This window comes from Asterias amurensis, chromosome 3 (assembly GCF_032118995.1).
Source record: "Asterias amurensis chromosome 3, ASM3211899v1".
Classification (NCBI taxonomy): domain Eukaryota; kingdom Metazoa; phylum Echinodermata; class Asteroidea; order Forcipulatida; family Asteriidae; genus Asterias; species Asterias amurensis.
In genome coordinates this window covers 7884996-7903133 of record NC_092650.1, presented here as the reverse complement: position 1 = coordinate 7903133, position 18138 = coordinate 7884996, and the positions used below count along the sequence as shown (strand labels likewise).

The 18138-nt window shown below is 40.3% G+C and overlaps 1 protein-coding gene across 1 annotated transcript; it reads right to left on the bottom strand.

Annotated features, from left to right (window-relative positions):
• Positions 1-8457: 8457 nt before the first annotated feature.
• On the bottom strand, positions 8458-16774 carry LOC139934438 (uncharacterized). The gene is made up of 20 exons (XM_071928674.1): positions 16687-16774; positions 15456-15695; positions 14654-14767; positions 14235-14348; positions 14029-14142; positions 13823-13936; positions 13618-13731; positions 13412-13525; positions 13206-13319; positions 13000-13113; positions 12795-12908; positions 12589-12702; positions 12383-12496; positions 12177-12290; positions 11971-12084; positions 11618-11731; positions 10226-10339; positions 9744-9869; positions 8969-9165; positions 8458-8604 (listed from the first exon to the last, which is right to left on the bottom strand). The coding sequence occupies exons 1-20, from the start codon at positions 16772-16774 to the stop codon at positions 8458-8460; spliced, it is 2508 nt and encodes an 835-aa protein (XP_071784775.1).
• Between the last annotated feature and the right edge of the window lie 1364 nt (positions 16775-18138).

The following is an 18138-nucleotide window of genomic DNA, read 5'->3' as shown; positions in this document are numbered from 1 at the left end:
TTTAATCATTTTCAATTTCGTAAAGAGGCAATCAATTTCGCTCACCGAGGATTCAAATGAGTACGACTAAAGAAATACGAATAAACAAATAAACTGTAAAGGCAAATCGTTTCGTACCTTCACAGGTTCAATATGGAATGCTCCCTTCAAAAAGGCGAAGTCGAGTTGAACACTAAAATCAATCTTTCAAAAAATGAAAAATTATTGTCTTTACTTTATGTTTACAGTAGACTTTCCTTGGGTACCATAAGCGTTGTTTTCTTCTTATTTTGTTTTCGGGATACCTTCAATGCTTAACTGACCAAGACCTGACATTTGAATAGGTTTGAATGTGTTTTTTTCGTTTTATTTTAATGTTTTTAAATATTCACCAACCATCTGTTGGCGTGCCAGACATCTTTGGCAAATTATGTTCAAGAGTGCCAAAACATTAACCGCATGCCTTTAACATTCGTATAAGGAAACATCAAGTTAGCCAAGCGGTTTTAAGACTGCAAACCTATCAGAATTGACTGCCTCAAAATGAAATCGAATGACTAAACACACGCCTCAAAAACACTCCTGCGAGTTTGAATGCAGCTTCGATGAATTGTTAAATTGAATGATTATTTTGTTAACTCGAATGACGTAAAAGTAGATTTGGCTAGTCTTAAAATGAAATCGAATGACCTTTTTTTAGTAGCATTCGATTTCATGCGAAATGGAATAGCTTGGTGGTTAAATTGGCTGCTCATTTTCCGAGAAAACCTATAATAATGCCACTGAAAACGCAACTGAATGGACTAAACTGTAGTTAGCACTCATTTTGAATTATTGTATTTAGCACTTCGTCATCTTAAATACATGGAAAGTCACTTACCGAATAAGAAGATAGATGTCATCAGAATGAGAGGAGCCAAGACGTGGTTGATGTAGTGAAGGGTGATCATGATAGCAGAGAGCTTACTCCATTCAACCCGCTACGTTGATACCAAGGTTTCTTGGACCAAAAAGCAAGTTTATGTTTGTGTTTTGTTGTGTAAAAACAACGCAGCTTCAATGGCGAATACCCAATGGACATCTAACGCTTATAGACGGCATGGTCGGAGCACTTGACCACGTGATTGACACACCCTCTATCTTTGCTTGACGTCATTGGTATAATATACAACCATGACAAAACCGTCTTTTGTTTTCTCTGATGGACTTTACCCACACATTTTAAAAGGAACGTTATAAATTTGGGAAGAAATAAAAATCGTGAATCACAGATTTACAAAAAACTTACACGGTCGAATGATGATGATATAGGTTTTCTCGGTCAAATTCGGCAAATGAGCAGTCAATTTCATTTTCATGCGTTCGAATTAAAGCTGTTTTGCCTCTCTAGTTGTTACTGCGTTTCAAATTCAGAATTCGGCCATTCAATTTCGTTTTGGGTCGAGTCAAATTACTTTAGCACTATGTTCAATTTAGCGTAGCGTCATTCTTTTTCGTGACACACACGCCTCAAGAAGCGTTTGCGAGTTTGAATGCTGATTTCTTTGATGAATTGTTAAACTGAAAGATTATTTGTTTATTCAAATGACGCAACATTAAATTTGACTAATCCCAAAACGAAATCGAATAGCAAATTTTGCATAGCATTCCATTCTGTGCGAAATAGAATAGCTTGGTGGTTAAATTGACTGCTCATTTTCCGAAATTGACCGAGAAAACCTATAGTTAAAAAAACATGTCTGCCTGAAATGTCATGTTTGATGAAAAAAAATAATAACTTCGCGTTTGGAGTTTATCGCTCAGTGTGAGCGTTTTATTCATTTTTATTTTGGCATCGATGAAATGCAACATTTGTAATCTGTTTTTCAAACTTCTACAGGTTTGTCAGTTATGTATATGGTGGACTACAAAAAATGTTTACACTGCCAGCAACTGTTTTGTTAGCAAAACAAAACAAATATGTTTTGTTAGCAAAACAAAACAAATATTGCAATGTTCCTTTAAGCTAAACAAAATTGCTGATGACTACCCATTTTAGGGTGCCTTTATGGTATTTCTTTCGCGGTAAAACTATTTGGAGACTGGGGTCCATTGTCACGGCTAATTTGTCCCGCGAATATCTGCACTCGTGGTTCTCAAGTGTACAGTAAACCATGATCTGGACCGTGAGTGCAGCGAATTCCGCGGTAAGCAGAGCCATGAATTTTGGCGCAGACCTTTTCCTGAACTGGCGAGTGAAGGCGGCACCCGATCGGCACTTGCGCTGTTGTTTCTCGTGCTGCTGTGACAACTGGGGGTGCCGCCGCCGCATGCATGCGCTTTGTCTTCCGGCTGAGTGAGTATTAAATTAGTCCGTACTGATGCATCCCTTCATTATGGCATCGGTTAGTTATTTAGGTTATACTAAATGAATATTTTAGGCTGAAAAGAATTTGACAGAGGAGGGGCCATGCTTTATTGTCGTTTGACTCCCGTCTGAATTGCAATAAACCGAAACTTTTCTCGAATTTGATGTGATAGCTTGTTGCGTGAATAGAATGGCACGATTGCAGGAAAACAAATGAACAAAAGGGAACATGGTTGTTAATGACGTCGATAAATGACCTCAATCCACTTCTACCCATAGTGGAATCTTGCTCAGTGTACGTCTATGTGAACCCGTTTTACGGTCAAGGTCCTTATACCCATACAGCAATGCATTGAAACACGAAACATCAAACATTATAGGATGCACGAACGGTCGTTTTCAATCTAGAGGGGTTTTCAATGTCAGCAATAGAAGAGTTACTGTTTGACAGTTGTTTCCCAAATCAAAATAATAGATAAACCCACGATAAGTATTGGTTACAAATTAATATGGTATATCGAAATGGGGGGGGGGGGCATATTTTTGTTTAATCCCGAGAAAACATGTGTCTTTTTTCAAAACCTGCTTTTTTATAAAAGATGGTCCGAAGTCCCCACCCCAACCCGTTGGGTATTAACACTTGCTAATCTGTTTTGCATCAATCGTTTCTCACATATATATTTCTCAGGGTTGGTGTCCGCGCAGTACCCCCTATTGATCTCCATTATACTGACAGGATAGGACATTGCGTCCAAACGCAGGCCGCGCGCGTATTTTTTTAAACGGGTGAAGTCGGTTCGTCACACGATACGCGATTGTGCACTTTCAAACGGAGTTTCTGCACACGTGGAGAACTTTTCTTCGTTTTAATTTGTATTTTTGAGGTGAAATGCTGAAATTTGGTCGAAAAAAATAACAAAAGGTAATGGTGAAGGTGTGCGCTGCCGTTAATTGCCCGGAGGAGGAGGGGAAACTGAGTCAGGCAACGGGATTGTCCTTCCATAAGTAAGTAGGCCATTGCTTTTTTTGAAAAAATGATTCATATTACGCTACACAACGTTACATTTTTCAAAAAAGGCCTAGAGACCCCCCTATATTATATTTTATTTCAATTTTTATTGTAAAGTGTATTGGTTTATTTTGGAAATGCGCTATAATAATAAATAATAAAACTTTTTGTGGAGTTCAGTATGGCCATATATCCGTCGGACATGGATTGTGTGTCTTTAATTTAAATAGAGACTTAAACAAGTGTTTTTAATGGGGAAAAACACAAAAAGGAAACTGTCTCTGTTTTAGTCAGTTAGTGTATAAAGGCGAGGCCTACTACCTAGAAAACATGAGGGCGCCGCCCAAAAGACGACCTCAGTATTGACAAGGAGTGGTTGTTATTCTATTAGACAAATAAAATTAGTTAGTTGGCGATGTTTCATAAAAATTAAATAAATGAAAATTATAGTGAATTCTTGGAAAAAGCTTTAAAGCTTTATGGTTGAATGTGTGAGTGGTTTGGAATATAGGGGTTGGAATATGTGTCCGGGAATATGGGGTGTGTCGGAACATAGGAGTGTCACAATTATTGAATCAAAATAATTAAACTGCTAAATCCCACCCCAGGGCTTCTCGTTATTTTGTAGGCTTAACAATTTAGAATAAGGAGCACGTTTATTGAATCATGCTTTAGATTATTGCTGAAAAAATCGTGGAGTTTTAATGACAGACAACCGGTCGTCATGTTTTCTCTCCCTTTCTCTAAAAAAATATATTTTCAAAACATCGTGCTCGCACAACATGTATGGCACGTGTACCCGTTTGGGAGGATTTGCGCCACCATTGCTCGGCCGCGCGTTTGTGCACGCAGTATAGTGCGATGTCCTATCCAGTCAGTATAATGGAGATCAATAGACCTTTTCGCAAATACCGGGGCGCGCGCGTAAAGCTTGGAATTAGGTGCATTGTGGTCTAGCTGGTAGCAAAATTTGATGCATATCTATCCCACAATGCACCTCATTCAACAGTCTGCGCTTGCGCATTGGTATTTGCGATAAGGTCTATGGTACGCCCCCCAGCTACAGATGGTGCCCTCTGTCATCACCGGTACCTAACTAAGAATTGATGACAAGGCTCTCGCGTCAACCTCGCTTCCAGCGCGCCTTATCCATAGATATAGAATTAAATAACTAGATCGGCCGCGCGTACATACGCGCCATTGCCTGTGTAGAAAAAAATGTTGTTCGCCATGGACGCGGTAAAAAATTCACGTTCGAAAGGCGACGCGCGAAAATGAACACGGGAGATAGGCCTTTGACGCGCTAAATGTCACGTGCTGACGGCAATAAGTCACGTGCTGACGGCAACGCACAGAAAATGTACACGGGAGATAGACAATGGCAGCCCCCATGCCAAAACCCGCGTATGTACGCGCGGCCGATCTAGTTATTTTATTTTATATCTATGGCCGTATCACGCTAGCTCTGCGTACGTCTCTAACGCGTGATGTGGCACAACTGATTCAGCCGTTGCTCTCGACTAATACGCCTCTCTTTTGCAGTGGCTGCGCCCATCGCCTCGTTTTGAGTTAGCATTGTGACGTACCTCATGCATAAATATTAAGAAAGGCGTATAGAGATGAAAAAACTGTCTTATAAGCACAGGTGCAAGCTCGCGTGTCACGCCCATGTTTCAACACTTTTTACTGACGCGCTCACCACAATAGGAATAGCGAAACTGTCCGAGGTATTTATAGTCTGGTCCCCTGACCAAAGATTCCTTGACGTCTCTTGTTAAAAATCTTAGGTTAGGTATCACCCACTGTTAAAAATAGAGCATGACGCAACTTGTCAGGGTCGGGGGTCATCACCAGGGAAACCATGTCTGCACTAGTTGCGATAACGTAACCCTCCTCCCGACGGCCGCCAGGCCGGAGGGTTACGAGATTATTTTGAAAGTCAATTAATGGCAATCTGGTTCAACACGTATAATTTCGACAGCTAGTCACCAGATTTGCCAAATTTTTACCACTTTCAAAAATCATGAAACTTAATCCTCAATCAATGTCTAATAAACATCTTTGTCAAAACACCTTTGAAAAAATATTTTTGAAGAAAATTGACAAAAACTTACCAGATCCCGGAGCGATTTCCCAGGTTTATATATTTTGAACTTGTCGCTTCGCTTTGCAAACGCTTTATTTAGGCACAATGCCTGCATTGGCAATAGCTGGCATAAGAACTCCTTGATCTACGACCGACAGGACTGACATTACGATTCCATACCGAACATCAACGATACTGTCCGAATGTTGACGACAACACGTTCGGAACATTTCGGATAACTTCGAAAAAGGAGGAATTCCTTCTTTTTGGTCACGTGATTTTGGGTGATACCGGACCCTAAATTCGACAGAGCCTAGTCGGAGATTTTTGGGTCTGGGAACCAGACTAAGGTATTTATGAGTGTGTAAGGTTTGTTGTAGGAACAACAACAAGCAACTGTCACGCGAGAGCAACCTCGTTCCCAGGGGTGATCGATCTCGCCGCGCCATTTTTCCCAGCATGCCTTGCTCGATCAAAACGTTATTTTTTTATTCTTGCAACTTTGATGTCCAATTTGAGTAAAAATTTACACAGTTGTTTTATTTTGTAAAAGCACGTTTTTCTTCAGGCTAACTGACACATATAAGACAAATTGGATCCATCAAAGATTTCAACAATGGCATTTGATTGACTTTGTTATCTTTCGCAAGAGGGACATTAAGTGATGTTAAGATCACAAGGACCATGCGTGGAGCTGAGTGCTGGACCGACCACCATCTAATGAGATCTTCCCTCGCACTCTGCACTTAGTCCCAATGCACCGTATGAAGCCCATGGTTGTCAGGCCATCTCTCAACGTCAATAAGTTGAGGCACATAGAACATTGACAGAACTTTGCCACCAACTTTGATAATGAGATAGATAAAGTGGTTGCGACTTCCTGCTTGCTGAACCAGGTGTGTCGCTCACAATCGAGAGTTCCGCTCTTTTTCTAACATTTTTTATTATTTATTTGCATATGAGTTTGAGTTATTAGAAAGAAATAGTTGAGCTCTTGAGTAATTCTTCTTGCGGTGTATTTTGTACAGTTTGCAAGGTCTATTTAGTTGTATATTTGGGCGTTTCCAAGATAACAGACGCCATAAATGTTATGGCAGGAACCTGCCAGAGGAAATACTGTTTTATATTGTTTGGATCTTTTATGTTGCCATCCAACTGCAAGCGTTAAATGAATTGCCTTACTTAATAATCGCTAGACATTAATATACCTCTTCAAGCTATTTGTCTTATTCTAATTGTGTAATCCCGGGGCCGAGAGAAAGCCATCACATTTATTAGTTGCCTTATTATGTGAACAAATCGTAGACACAAGCACTCTATGTGATTGTCTTACTTAATAATCGCTAGACATTAATTTACCTTTTCAAACGATGTGTCTTATTTTAATTATTGTGTAGTCCCGGGGCCGAGAGAAACCCGCCCCGTTTGTACACTTATTATAGTTGCCTTATGTTTTGAACAAATCATTTACAAAGCACTGTGTTTATTAACGTTTACTTAGTTGCAATTTATCTCATTAATATTATTTGATTTTACAGATTATGATTAAAAGCCCAGAGGCAAGCGATCTAGAAAATGTTTCCACAAACCGGTTACATTTCCGAGTACGTTTTTATGGTTAACCATTATTTTGAGTAATTATCAAAACTGTCCAGTGCCTTTAAACAGTTAATTTTTTTTAGATAAAGCTAAAAACAGCAAATATACGTTATGAAGAAAACACTTAAATTTACATAAAACATTACGTATCTAGTAACCACCCTATTAAGCAACTTAAATTCACCTGAATAATTGCACTTATAACTAATTCAAAGTCAAAAGTGAAAGACAATAATAGTTTATTCGACTTACCGACTTTATGAGCCAGTATGTTTTACTCAACAGTTTGGATTATACACTATAAAGAGAATAATTTATGTTTTTTGCTGTTGATATAAAGTTACTGAAAGCTCATTCGGTTTATACATTATAAGAGAACCGGCCTTCTTCCTGTGTCTGTAGAGCTGTCAATTAGTTGTTGGCCAATAGACGAGGTGACATAATGTTTACATTCAAACCGCCCTCTGTTGAAAAAAAAACACTGTAACGTCATGTTTCGCCGGGCAAAAAGACACGTGGTCATGGTTAGATTGCATACACTTTCTAGCTGGCTGCCAAAAGACAAAGATTTTGCCTGGCGGTATGCGCGGGAGTCATTTTATGGTTTTCGTGTGACGTCAGAGGTCACATTGTCTTTAAGATTCACGAGCTATATTCAAAACTGTACACGTATACATTGTATACTTAACTGACTGGTGTAACACAAAACGATTTATCTTTTGTATTATTATTACGGCTTCAATATTCACCACTTCAGACACAAGTCATAACTTTAGCCATGAAGTATTTGTCGTGAAAATCAAAGTAACTTTTTTCGACTTTGTGCACAGGTCCTGAATATTAGCGACTCACGATTCATTAAATAAATTATGTCAGACTCAGAATTATACGACTTTGGGCACAAGCTGAAATTATTTTTAAAGACCCTGAACCCTGTGGGTAATTGTCAAATACCAGTCGTCTTCCTTGGTGTATCTCAACATATGCATTAAATAACAAATCTGTGAAAACTTGAGCTCAATCGGTCGTCGAAGTTGCGAGATAATAGCAAAAGAAAAAACACCCCGCCACACGTGTGCTTTCAGATGCTTGATTTCGAGATCTCAAATTCTAAATTTAAGGTATCGAAATCAAACTCGTGGAAAATTACATTTTGCTCTAAAACTTCGTTACTTCTGCTCAATCATATTTATTTTGAGTAACTACCAATATTGTCCACTGCAATTAATGAGCGATGTAACTCCAAAACAATTTACTTTCACATTCTTTTATCTTAGCTCTACTCTAAATCCATGACAGTGTCTGCGTGTGTTTAAAAACCTCTACATTCGCATATCTTTGACACATGAAAGGAAAACATCGAATAATTATTGTAGTTAGCTTTGTGTATTTCGTCATAGTCGCTCAGTCGTTAACTCATTCACTTAAACTCTGGTATCATCGACATCCTATCACCTCAAAGCGCATACAGCATACGCCATCTACCGGAACACATGATGTCATATAGATGCGCAGATACTGGGCGTGCAACACTGACGAGAACTGGTTGGTCACTTGAGTATTTACCTCAGAATTACCGGAAAACTGTTAACAGAACGACAACAAGCAAGACAGTGATCATTAAGTCCGCCTACCTCAAAGATGCCTACACGAAAGCAGACAAAATAAAATACATGCATACAACTAAATATATATAAAGTGCCTTTACATCAAGACCAAAGCGCTGAAAAGAGCAAAACCAATGCAACTATACATACAACAAATTACATCTGATACAAGTAGGTTTGAGTGTGTATTTTTGAACAATGAAAAAGAGTAACAATTTCTGATGCGTACTTGACGGTTGTTCCATATTCGCGGAGCAATACAGGAGAAAGTCCAGTTGTGAGCAGATGAGAGTATGCAGTGGGCGGGCAATGAAAAACATGACCACTAACACGGTACTTACCGTTTTGACACTTCCACTGGAAGTTGACACGAATGACAAGAAGGATGAAGAGTTACCGTACTTAGCTGTGTAGGTCTCCACTACACTTCGTCCGTAGTAGTATCCCTGTGTGGTCAGACCAGTGATGTACACAATAGCGTTGAAGTTTACTTGTATCCATGGAGTCCTGTTGGATAATGATGAACACCAGCCTCCTCCTTGATATTACAAGAGATGAGCATCAAGATAATGTTTTAGAACATGCTTCCGATGGATCGAGAAAGCCCTTGTTACTCTTATGTCGTGCTTCTGTTGGTTTTTTTCTTTCGAGGAGATACTTTGTACCCTTTTTGATTTGATTTCGCTGCTTCGAAAATATTCAAATGCACAAAGTAATTCTGTGATTGTACATTCGTAAATGGGAATCACACAAAATTGACTACGTCATTCAATTTGTGGTTGGCATCGATCCAATAGTCAACATTGTGCTCTCTGTAACTACTACTTGCTACCAGTGCTTTTAGTCAACTGCGCAATATCGACATTTGTTTTTTAAACTTATCATTGCGTAAACAAAAGTTAAATATTGGTTGAAATTTTTCGGGAACTGTCCTCTGCATTGGGTTAAGAGACATACACGGGCAAATCAAGCTGTGTTTTCGAAAGGATCCCATGTAAATAATATTTAAACTTGTTTTTTTTTTTTACGAGAAAATCTGCATACTAATCTCTCTCTCTTTGCACGTGGTGCTTTGGCTCTTTACTTGTGCTTGTGTTAAATCAATAGGAATTGTACCTTGGTTATTAAGCCTTGCTTGGCTAGCCTCGTATTCATTGTTGTAGACCGAAGATGCTTTGATATTGGCATCTGGAATTTCTCCGCTCTCCATGCCGAGAGGTTCCCAAAGTTCCATTGGACAAACTACATGAGAATGAACACACAAACAACAAAAGTAAAAAAAGTCTGCCATCTACCCCAAAATGATGTAAAAAAAATATATTAGTTGCAAGGACAAACTACTTATCGACCAAAACATATTGCAAGCAGCAAAATATGAAACAGACCTAATAACATACACTACAACAACTGGGGTGTTAAAATTGACACAATCGGTGTCCCATCTACAGACCGAAGAGGAAAATCAAATTGTACACCCGGGTGTTAATAATATAACACTGCCGAGCCAATTAAGTGTGACTGGCTGCATTCAAAAAATATAAAAATGCGCAGTTGATGATTTTAATTCAGCGGTTCGAAAAATGTGACAAACTGTTTACCTGATGAGCAGTTTACACCTTTGTAGTCGCCAGTACATGTACAGGTAAAACTGTCAACACCGTCCGTGCAATGGCCGCCGTTCAGACATGGGTTTGGGCTACAGTCATCGACATCTACAATAAAACGATAGAGTACCTGTATGTGTTAGGTACTGTGCAAACTCCACCTGGTGCTGGATATCCAGCGTAGGGAACAATCAAATTAGTAAAGAGCCCCCTTGGCCGGTTCAAGACATAAATGGGATAATAAAGTTATTGTTAAAGGCAGTGGACACTACTTACTGGTAATTAAACCTTTCTTGGTGACGAGTAATGGGGAGAGGTTGATGGTAAAAAACATTGTGAGAAACGGCTCCCTCTGAAGTGCAATAGTTTTCGAGAATGAAATAATTTTCCACGAATTTGATTTCGAGACCTCAGATTTAGAACTTGAGGTCTCGAAATCAACCATCTAAACGCACACAACTTCGTGTGACAAGAGTGTTTTTTTCTTTCATAGTTATCTTGCAAGTTCGATGACTGATTGAGCTCAAATTTTCACAGGTTTGTTATTTTATGCATATGTTGAGATACACCAACTGTGAAGACTAGTCTTTGACAATTACCAATAGTGTCCACTGCCTTTAAATCTACAAGCTGTGCTAAACCCTGGTACTCATTTCATGTCTCACATCTATAGCCCTTGGGTCACCTTAGAAAAATTGCATATCCTTCCCTGTTTCCAGCGGGATCTGGCAATGTCATTGGATGTACTGGCTCTGTATTTAAGAGATTTTTGACGTAGCAGATCTTTTGTGTTTTTGATCTTGGTACCATCCCTTAGTCTGACTTTGTTATTATTGGCCTTGTGCTTTTTCAGTCATTTTGCTAGTAGTTTAACTTTTACTAGCATTATAGTGTAATTTGTTTAAAAAAACATTGAATAGTTAAAATTATTTGAAGGGTATATGTACTTTTTCCTAACAAAAAACACAATGTCCACAGATTTACATAAAACTTACACAGTTTGAAGATTATGATAGTGGAAAGCTTCCCTTGAAATTTTACTTACTGAGGTGCTGTAGTTTTTGAGAAATTAGTAAAAGTAATAATTTTCGTCTCAGTTTTAGCATGTAAAAACGTATTAACCAGTTATGCAATGGTTTTGGTATAATATCATAACTGGTTAAGGGGATTTTACATGCTAAATTAATTTTGGTCTCATGAGACAAAATTATTGTTTTACTCATTCTCAAAAACTAAACAACCTTATTTAGTAATATTTGAAGGGAAGCTTTCCACTGTCATTATCTTCAAACCCTGTAAGTTTAATGTAAATCTGTGGACATTTTGAACAAGTACCCGAATCCTTTAACAAACCAGCTGAAAATTGTGCTAAACCAAGGCACTTACTTAAAGCGCATGTATTTCCTTTGTAGCCTGTAACACACATACACGTGAAGCTGTCCACGCCATCCACGCAGTTACCTCCGTTCAAACATGGATTGAGGCTACAGTCATCGACATCTAAGATAGAAAAGAACAGTGTGTACAATCCAAAAGTATTTCTTCTGTTAAAACAACGAATTTTTAAATTTACAAATTTTGGTTAAACCCTGGTACTTACTTGTAGCACAGGTACTCCCCTCATAGCCTGAGACACACGCACACGTAAATCGGTTCATAAGTTAAAAGTTAAAAGTGTTATTTTCTTAAAACAACCAATTTTTAACTTGGCAAGTTTTGTTTATAACCCTGGTACTCACTTCTATCACATGTACTCCCCTCGTAGCCTGGAGCACACCTACACGTAAAGCTGTTCACTCCATCCAAGCAGTAACTCCCGTTCATACATGGATTGGGACTACAGTCATCGATATCTAAGAACAAAGAATGTGTATAGAAGAAAAGTGTTAATCATTCAAACATAAAACTTTTAAATTGACAAGCTTTGCTTAACCCTGGTACTCACTTCTATCACAGGTGCTCCCCTCGTAGCCTGAAGCACACCTACACGTAAATCGGTTCACGCCATCCAAGCAATAACCTTCGTTCATACATGGATTGGGGCTACAGTCATCGATATCTAAGAACAAAGAATGTGTATAGAAGAAAAGTGTTAATCATTCAAACATAAAACTTTTAAATTGACAAGCTTTGCTTAACCCTGGTACTCACTTCTATCACAGGTGCTCCCCTCGTAGCCTGAAGCACACGTACACGTAAATCGGTTCACGCCATCCAAGCAATAACCTTCGTTCATACATGGATTGGGGCTACAGTCATCGATATCTAAGAACAAAGAATGTGTATAGAAGAAAAGTGTTAATCATTCAAACATAAAACTTTTAAATTGACAAGCTTTGCTTAACCCTGGTACTCACTTCTATCACAGGTGCTCCCCTCGTAGCCTGAAGCACACGTACACGTAAATCGGTTCACGCCATCCAAGCAATAACCTTCGTTCATACATGGATTGGGGCTACAGTCATCGATATCTAAGAACAAAGAATGTGTATAGAAGAAAAGTGTTAATCATTCAAACATCAAACTTTTAAATTGACAAGCTTTGCTTAACCCTGGTACTCACTTCTATCACAGGTGCTCCCCTCGTAGCCTGAAGCACACGTACACGTAAATCGGTTCACGCCATCCAAGCAATAACCTTCGTTCATACATGGATTGGGGCTACAGTCATCGATATCTAAGAACAAAGAATGTGTAAAGAAGAAAAGTGTAGTCATTAAAACATAAAACTTTTGAATTGAAAAGCTTTGCTTAACCCTGGTACTCACTTTTATCACAGGTGCTCCCCTCGTAGCCTGAAGCACACGTACACGTAAATCGGTTCACGCCATCCAAGCAATAACCTTCGTTCATACATGGATTGGGGCTACAGTCATCGATATCTAAGAACAAAGAATGTGTATAGAAGAAAAGTGTTAATCATTCAAACATAAAACTTTTAAATTGACAAGCTTTGCTTAACCCTGGTACTCACTTCTATCACAGGTGCTCCCCTCGTAGCCTGAAGCACACGTACACGTAAATCGGTTCACGCCATCCAAGCAATAACCTTCGTTCATACATGGATTGGGGCTACAGTCATCGATATCTAAGAACAAAGAATGTGTATAGAAGAAAAGTGTTAATCATTCAAACATAAAACTTTTAAATTGACAAGCTTTGCTTAACCCTGGTACTCACTTCTATCACAGGTGCTCCCCTCGTAGCCTGAAGCACACGTACACGTAAATCGGTTCACGCCATCCAAGCAATAACCTTCGTTCATACATGGATTGGGGCTACAGTCATCGATATCTAAGAACAAAGAATGTGTATAGAAGAAAAGTGTTAATCATTCAAACATAAAACTTTTAAATTGACAAGCTTTGCTTAACCCTGGTACTCACTTCTATCACAGGTGCTCCCCTCGTAGCCTGAAGCACACGTACACGTAAATCGGTTCACGCCATCCAAGCAATAACCTTCGTTCATACATGGATTGGGGCTACAGTCATCGATATCTAAGAACAAAGAATGTGTAAAGAAGAAAAGTGTAGTCATTAAAACATAAAACTTTTGAATTGAAAAGCTTTGCTTAACCCTGGTACTCACTTTTATCACAGGTGCTCCCCTCGTAGCCTGAAGCACACGTACACGTAAATCGGTTCACGCCATCCAAGCAATAACCTTCGTTCATACATGGATTGGGGCTACAGTCATCGATATCTAAGAACAAAGAATGTGTATAGAAGAAAAGTGTTAATCATTCAAACATAAAACTTTTAAATTGACAAGCTTTGCTTAACCCTGGTACTCACTTCTATCACAGGTGCTCCCCTCGTAGCCTGAAGCACACGTACACGTAAATCGGTTCACGCCATCCAAGCAATAACCTTCGTTCATACATGGATTGGGGCTACAGTCATCGATATCTAAGAACAAAGAATGTGTATAGAAGAAAAGTGTTAATCATTCAAACATAAAACTTTTAAATTGACAAGCTTTGCTTAACCCTGGTACTCACTTCTATCACAGGTGCTCCCCTCGTAGCCTGAAGCACACGTACACGTAAATCGGTTCACGCCATCCAAGCAATAACCTTCGTTCATACATGGATTGGGGCTACAGTCATCGATATCTAAGAACAAAGAATGTGTAAAGAAGAAAAGTGCAGTCATTAAAACATAAAACTTTTGAATTGAAAAGCTTTGCTTAACCCTGGTACTCACTTTTATCACAGGTGCTCCCCTCGTAGCCTGAATCACACGTACACGTTAATCGGTTTACGCCATCCAAGCAATAACCTCCGTTCATGCATGGGTTGGGGCTACAGTAATCGATATCTTTGAGAAAAAAAGTAGTGTGTAAAAGATTAAACAATTTGTTCTTCTTCAAAACAAATAACTTGTTAACTTATAAGTTTTACTAAACCCTGGTACTCACTTGCAGCACAGGTACTTCCCTCGTAGCCTGGAACACACGTACACGTAAATCGGTTCACGCCATCCACGCAGTTACCTGCGTTCAGACATGGATTGGAGCTACATTCATTGATATCTAAGATAAATCAAAATTAATACATTTTACCTTTTACTACAAATTATTCAATCGTGTCACTCTGTGTTAGTTGCACACGCGATTTAGCGACGCACCCCTCTTATACCCGCTCACACGGCACACTATACGACCTTACGAAAATCATGATTTTTTTACCCTGAACAAACTATCAAGTCAGGGTATGATCGCCGTCCAAATCAAGCAGTTTGGTAAATTGAACACTCCGCCCAACCTTACTGCTTTTACGTAAGAAATGTTTCTGACTCGCTGTCACTACGATTACTGCCGATTTCACCAAGACCAATGCCGACCAAGCGGTTTCTTCTTCGACGTTCCCACTACGACTTTCCTCGTCTAATGTTGGCAACGACCCGGCTTCGCTTTTTTCGAACATGTTCAAAATAGACGTGAACATGTTCAAAATAAGCGTTGGGATAGCTTGCAGACTCCCGACCTAGAAGATCCCAACCCGGCCAAACCACGCTTAAAAGGATCTTCCCACGTTTGACCTACGATTGGTCCGCAATTGGTCACGCTCTCGGCCCATTTCTCATCGTAGTGGAAGCGGCGTCTATGTGTGGACGGAGAACTGAGTACGTTTCCGCGTCACACCAAATCACGAATTCTGATTGGTCGAGAGTCTCATAGTTCAATGCTGGAATACCCCATGCACTACTACCAGACTTACCTTGGCATTCAAAATATCTCTTAATCTCTTCCACATCGTCTGTAAACATTGGATTATCGGTATACTCTGGTTCCCCGTTGCGGTGTGATCTCATCATGCTTACACCACCAGGCCTGAGGCTCGTACAGGCGCAACGGTCGACTCTCTCTGCTGGTTTAATCCATCGAAGTTTACCCTGGCGGTCTTGTTCTTGATCAAGATAACACACTTTAGCAACTACTACTGAGCATCCAAAGTAAGCTATTGGGTAAAATAAAATATATGGGATGTTAGGGAAATGGGGGGACCACAAAATTCCCATGCAAAAAAATAAGATTACCAATTCATCCGACCAAATAAGTGATTGTGCACCATCCAAATTGACCAAAATGTTTAGAATTTAACAGTCTATTTATGGTTCAGAAGTGCTTGTATAATCTAATCAACATCATTCGGCTTGAACCGGAAGTATTGGAGTCAAACGGGTCAAACTCTGTGTACAGTGTGTTTGGTTTTTAACAACCTCAGATAATGGATGGATTGTGAGTATCCAATGTCTTGTTCAGGCGTCAATATTATTATTCCTATTTTTTTGTGACACAAGTCATTTAATGTTCCACCTAAACCAGAGGACGCCCTCTCTGGCGAGCGGGTTTGCCGATCGGCCTGCATTGGCACGCGCCTGATCATCTGATGTCACACTTCGAGGCCTGTGAATAAATCCAGAGACCTGCCCCTTTTACCTACCCTAATTTACTATAGAGGGTGCGTTCGTCTAGCTTTCCCGGGTCGACCCCGGTCTGCCCGGGTCTCAACCGAATGAGCATCACGGGGTCGACCCGGGGAAGATAAACGAACGTACCCATTGATACGCAGTTAAATTATATTGGGGACGTGACAGCATTGACTGTTTGGGCGTCGTGTGTCACTAAACGTTTATAGTGATATGATGTTACCAATGAATAAAGAAAAGGGCGTAGGCTTGGCGTAGGCACAAGCATTGCTCCGACGGTGAGTCGTGATAGTGCCCTCGTGATCGGCACGGCCACTACACTGCCCATAAACCTGAATATCAGACGTCACGCTTCGAGGCTCGTTATTAACGCAAGAGACCTATCTCGAGACTGGCGTGTATTTTCAACTTCTAATGCGGACGTGACATCAGTGTACTGTTGGGTCAAAAACTCTCCCTTCTCCGGCGGTTCCTCGTGCATATATCCGTGTCGATGGTGCGTACTTCAAAACTGCTTACATTCGCTACTCTTCTCACCAGTACCGGCGGCTAACTTTGTATTTCCCCAAACGACATTGCAATGATTAAAAGTGCAGGTTAATTTCATGATGACCTAATCTCACAGAAAGAGCCAATCACAGCGGCAGGGGAAACAATGTTGCAATGTCGTTTTGGAAAAACAAAATCGCGTCCCGGGCAAAATGGCAGTACGCTATAACATTTAAGCCGTGTTAATCCTGGTTGCATCCTTAGAGGCATTGATGGTCTCACCACGTGAAGAAGAGGCCTGGTAGCGGGCATGCGGTGGTGTTTCTTCAAGTTTCTCGACTTAAATAAATCTTTCTCGCAGTAACAGCAGACTAGGCGAGCAATTTGTTGTGTTGCCGGTACCTATTCTAACTGACTGCGTATCCTCATGGTGTGTGTGTGTGTGTGTTTTGCCCTGTCGTCCGGGGTCCAATGTGTAAGGTCTCTGTGTCTGTCTCGTCTAACATTTTTGTCTTCCAAGATTGTTACGTCCCCGCCTTAGGTGTGGACAATCTCGCTGGAAGTGTCCGAAATCAAGCAGCTGAAGCACGTATTGTTCTTCACCGATTGAGGGGGTAGCGTGTGTACTGCTGACATGAAATGGAATCCTTTCGTTGATGCGCCTGCTACTCACGGAATGCATCCCTCTCGGTTGCGAGCGTGATTCCTCGGTTAGGGTTGTAACTTTTCCAATTGCCAAGTCCACCCGCGCCTGAACGAACAACTGTGGGTAGCTGTTGGTTACCAAACGTCAAGTGGACCGTCCCCAACCTCTGGTGTGCATCTACAACTGGATCCGGTGCTTCGGAATCCTGGATGTGGCAACGCTCTTAAAATGAAGTAGATATTATATGCCCATGAGGTGACTCCGTCAAATTAATCTGGAACCGTCAGGGGTTAGCAGACTCTGTCGGCGTGCTCTAAGTTAATATTTTATGTATTGGTGGTGAGTGTGTTTCGGACGAGACGGCTCCGGGTGGAATCGTGACTCCGACGGATAATGTACCCACCGTGGGGCTGCTATGAAAACAAATGTGTAAACATGATTCCATGGTCTGCCCTGGCCTAACCTGTCCTGTCGTGGGTTTTCCTCAAAAAGATTTAGCAATTCTTCTAACTTGATGAAAGAAGGCAGACCTCGTGTCATCTCAAAAAGCCTTAAAATTTTACAATTCTCATGTCAAAAATCGTTCACCAATCGTTCACCGGGGTGTTGCGAAACACATAGCTTTCAAGACTCAAATACTGGCTTTTCTGACCCTTGTTCCGTAGCTTTAATGACACTTAACATGGGCGACCAGCAGTGCTCCGACGGGGAGTCGTGCTGGTGCCGGCAACTACAATAGATTTAAGGTTGTCAGCTGAACACAAATCAAGAGGTATTCGTATTGAAGACTAGTCCTGCTGGAGACACGTTTTGTGAGATAAATCGTATGATCGATC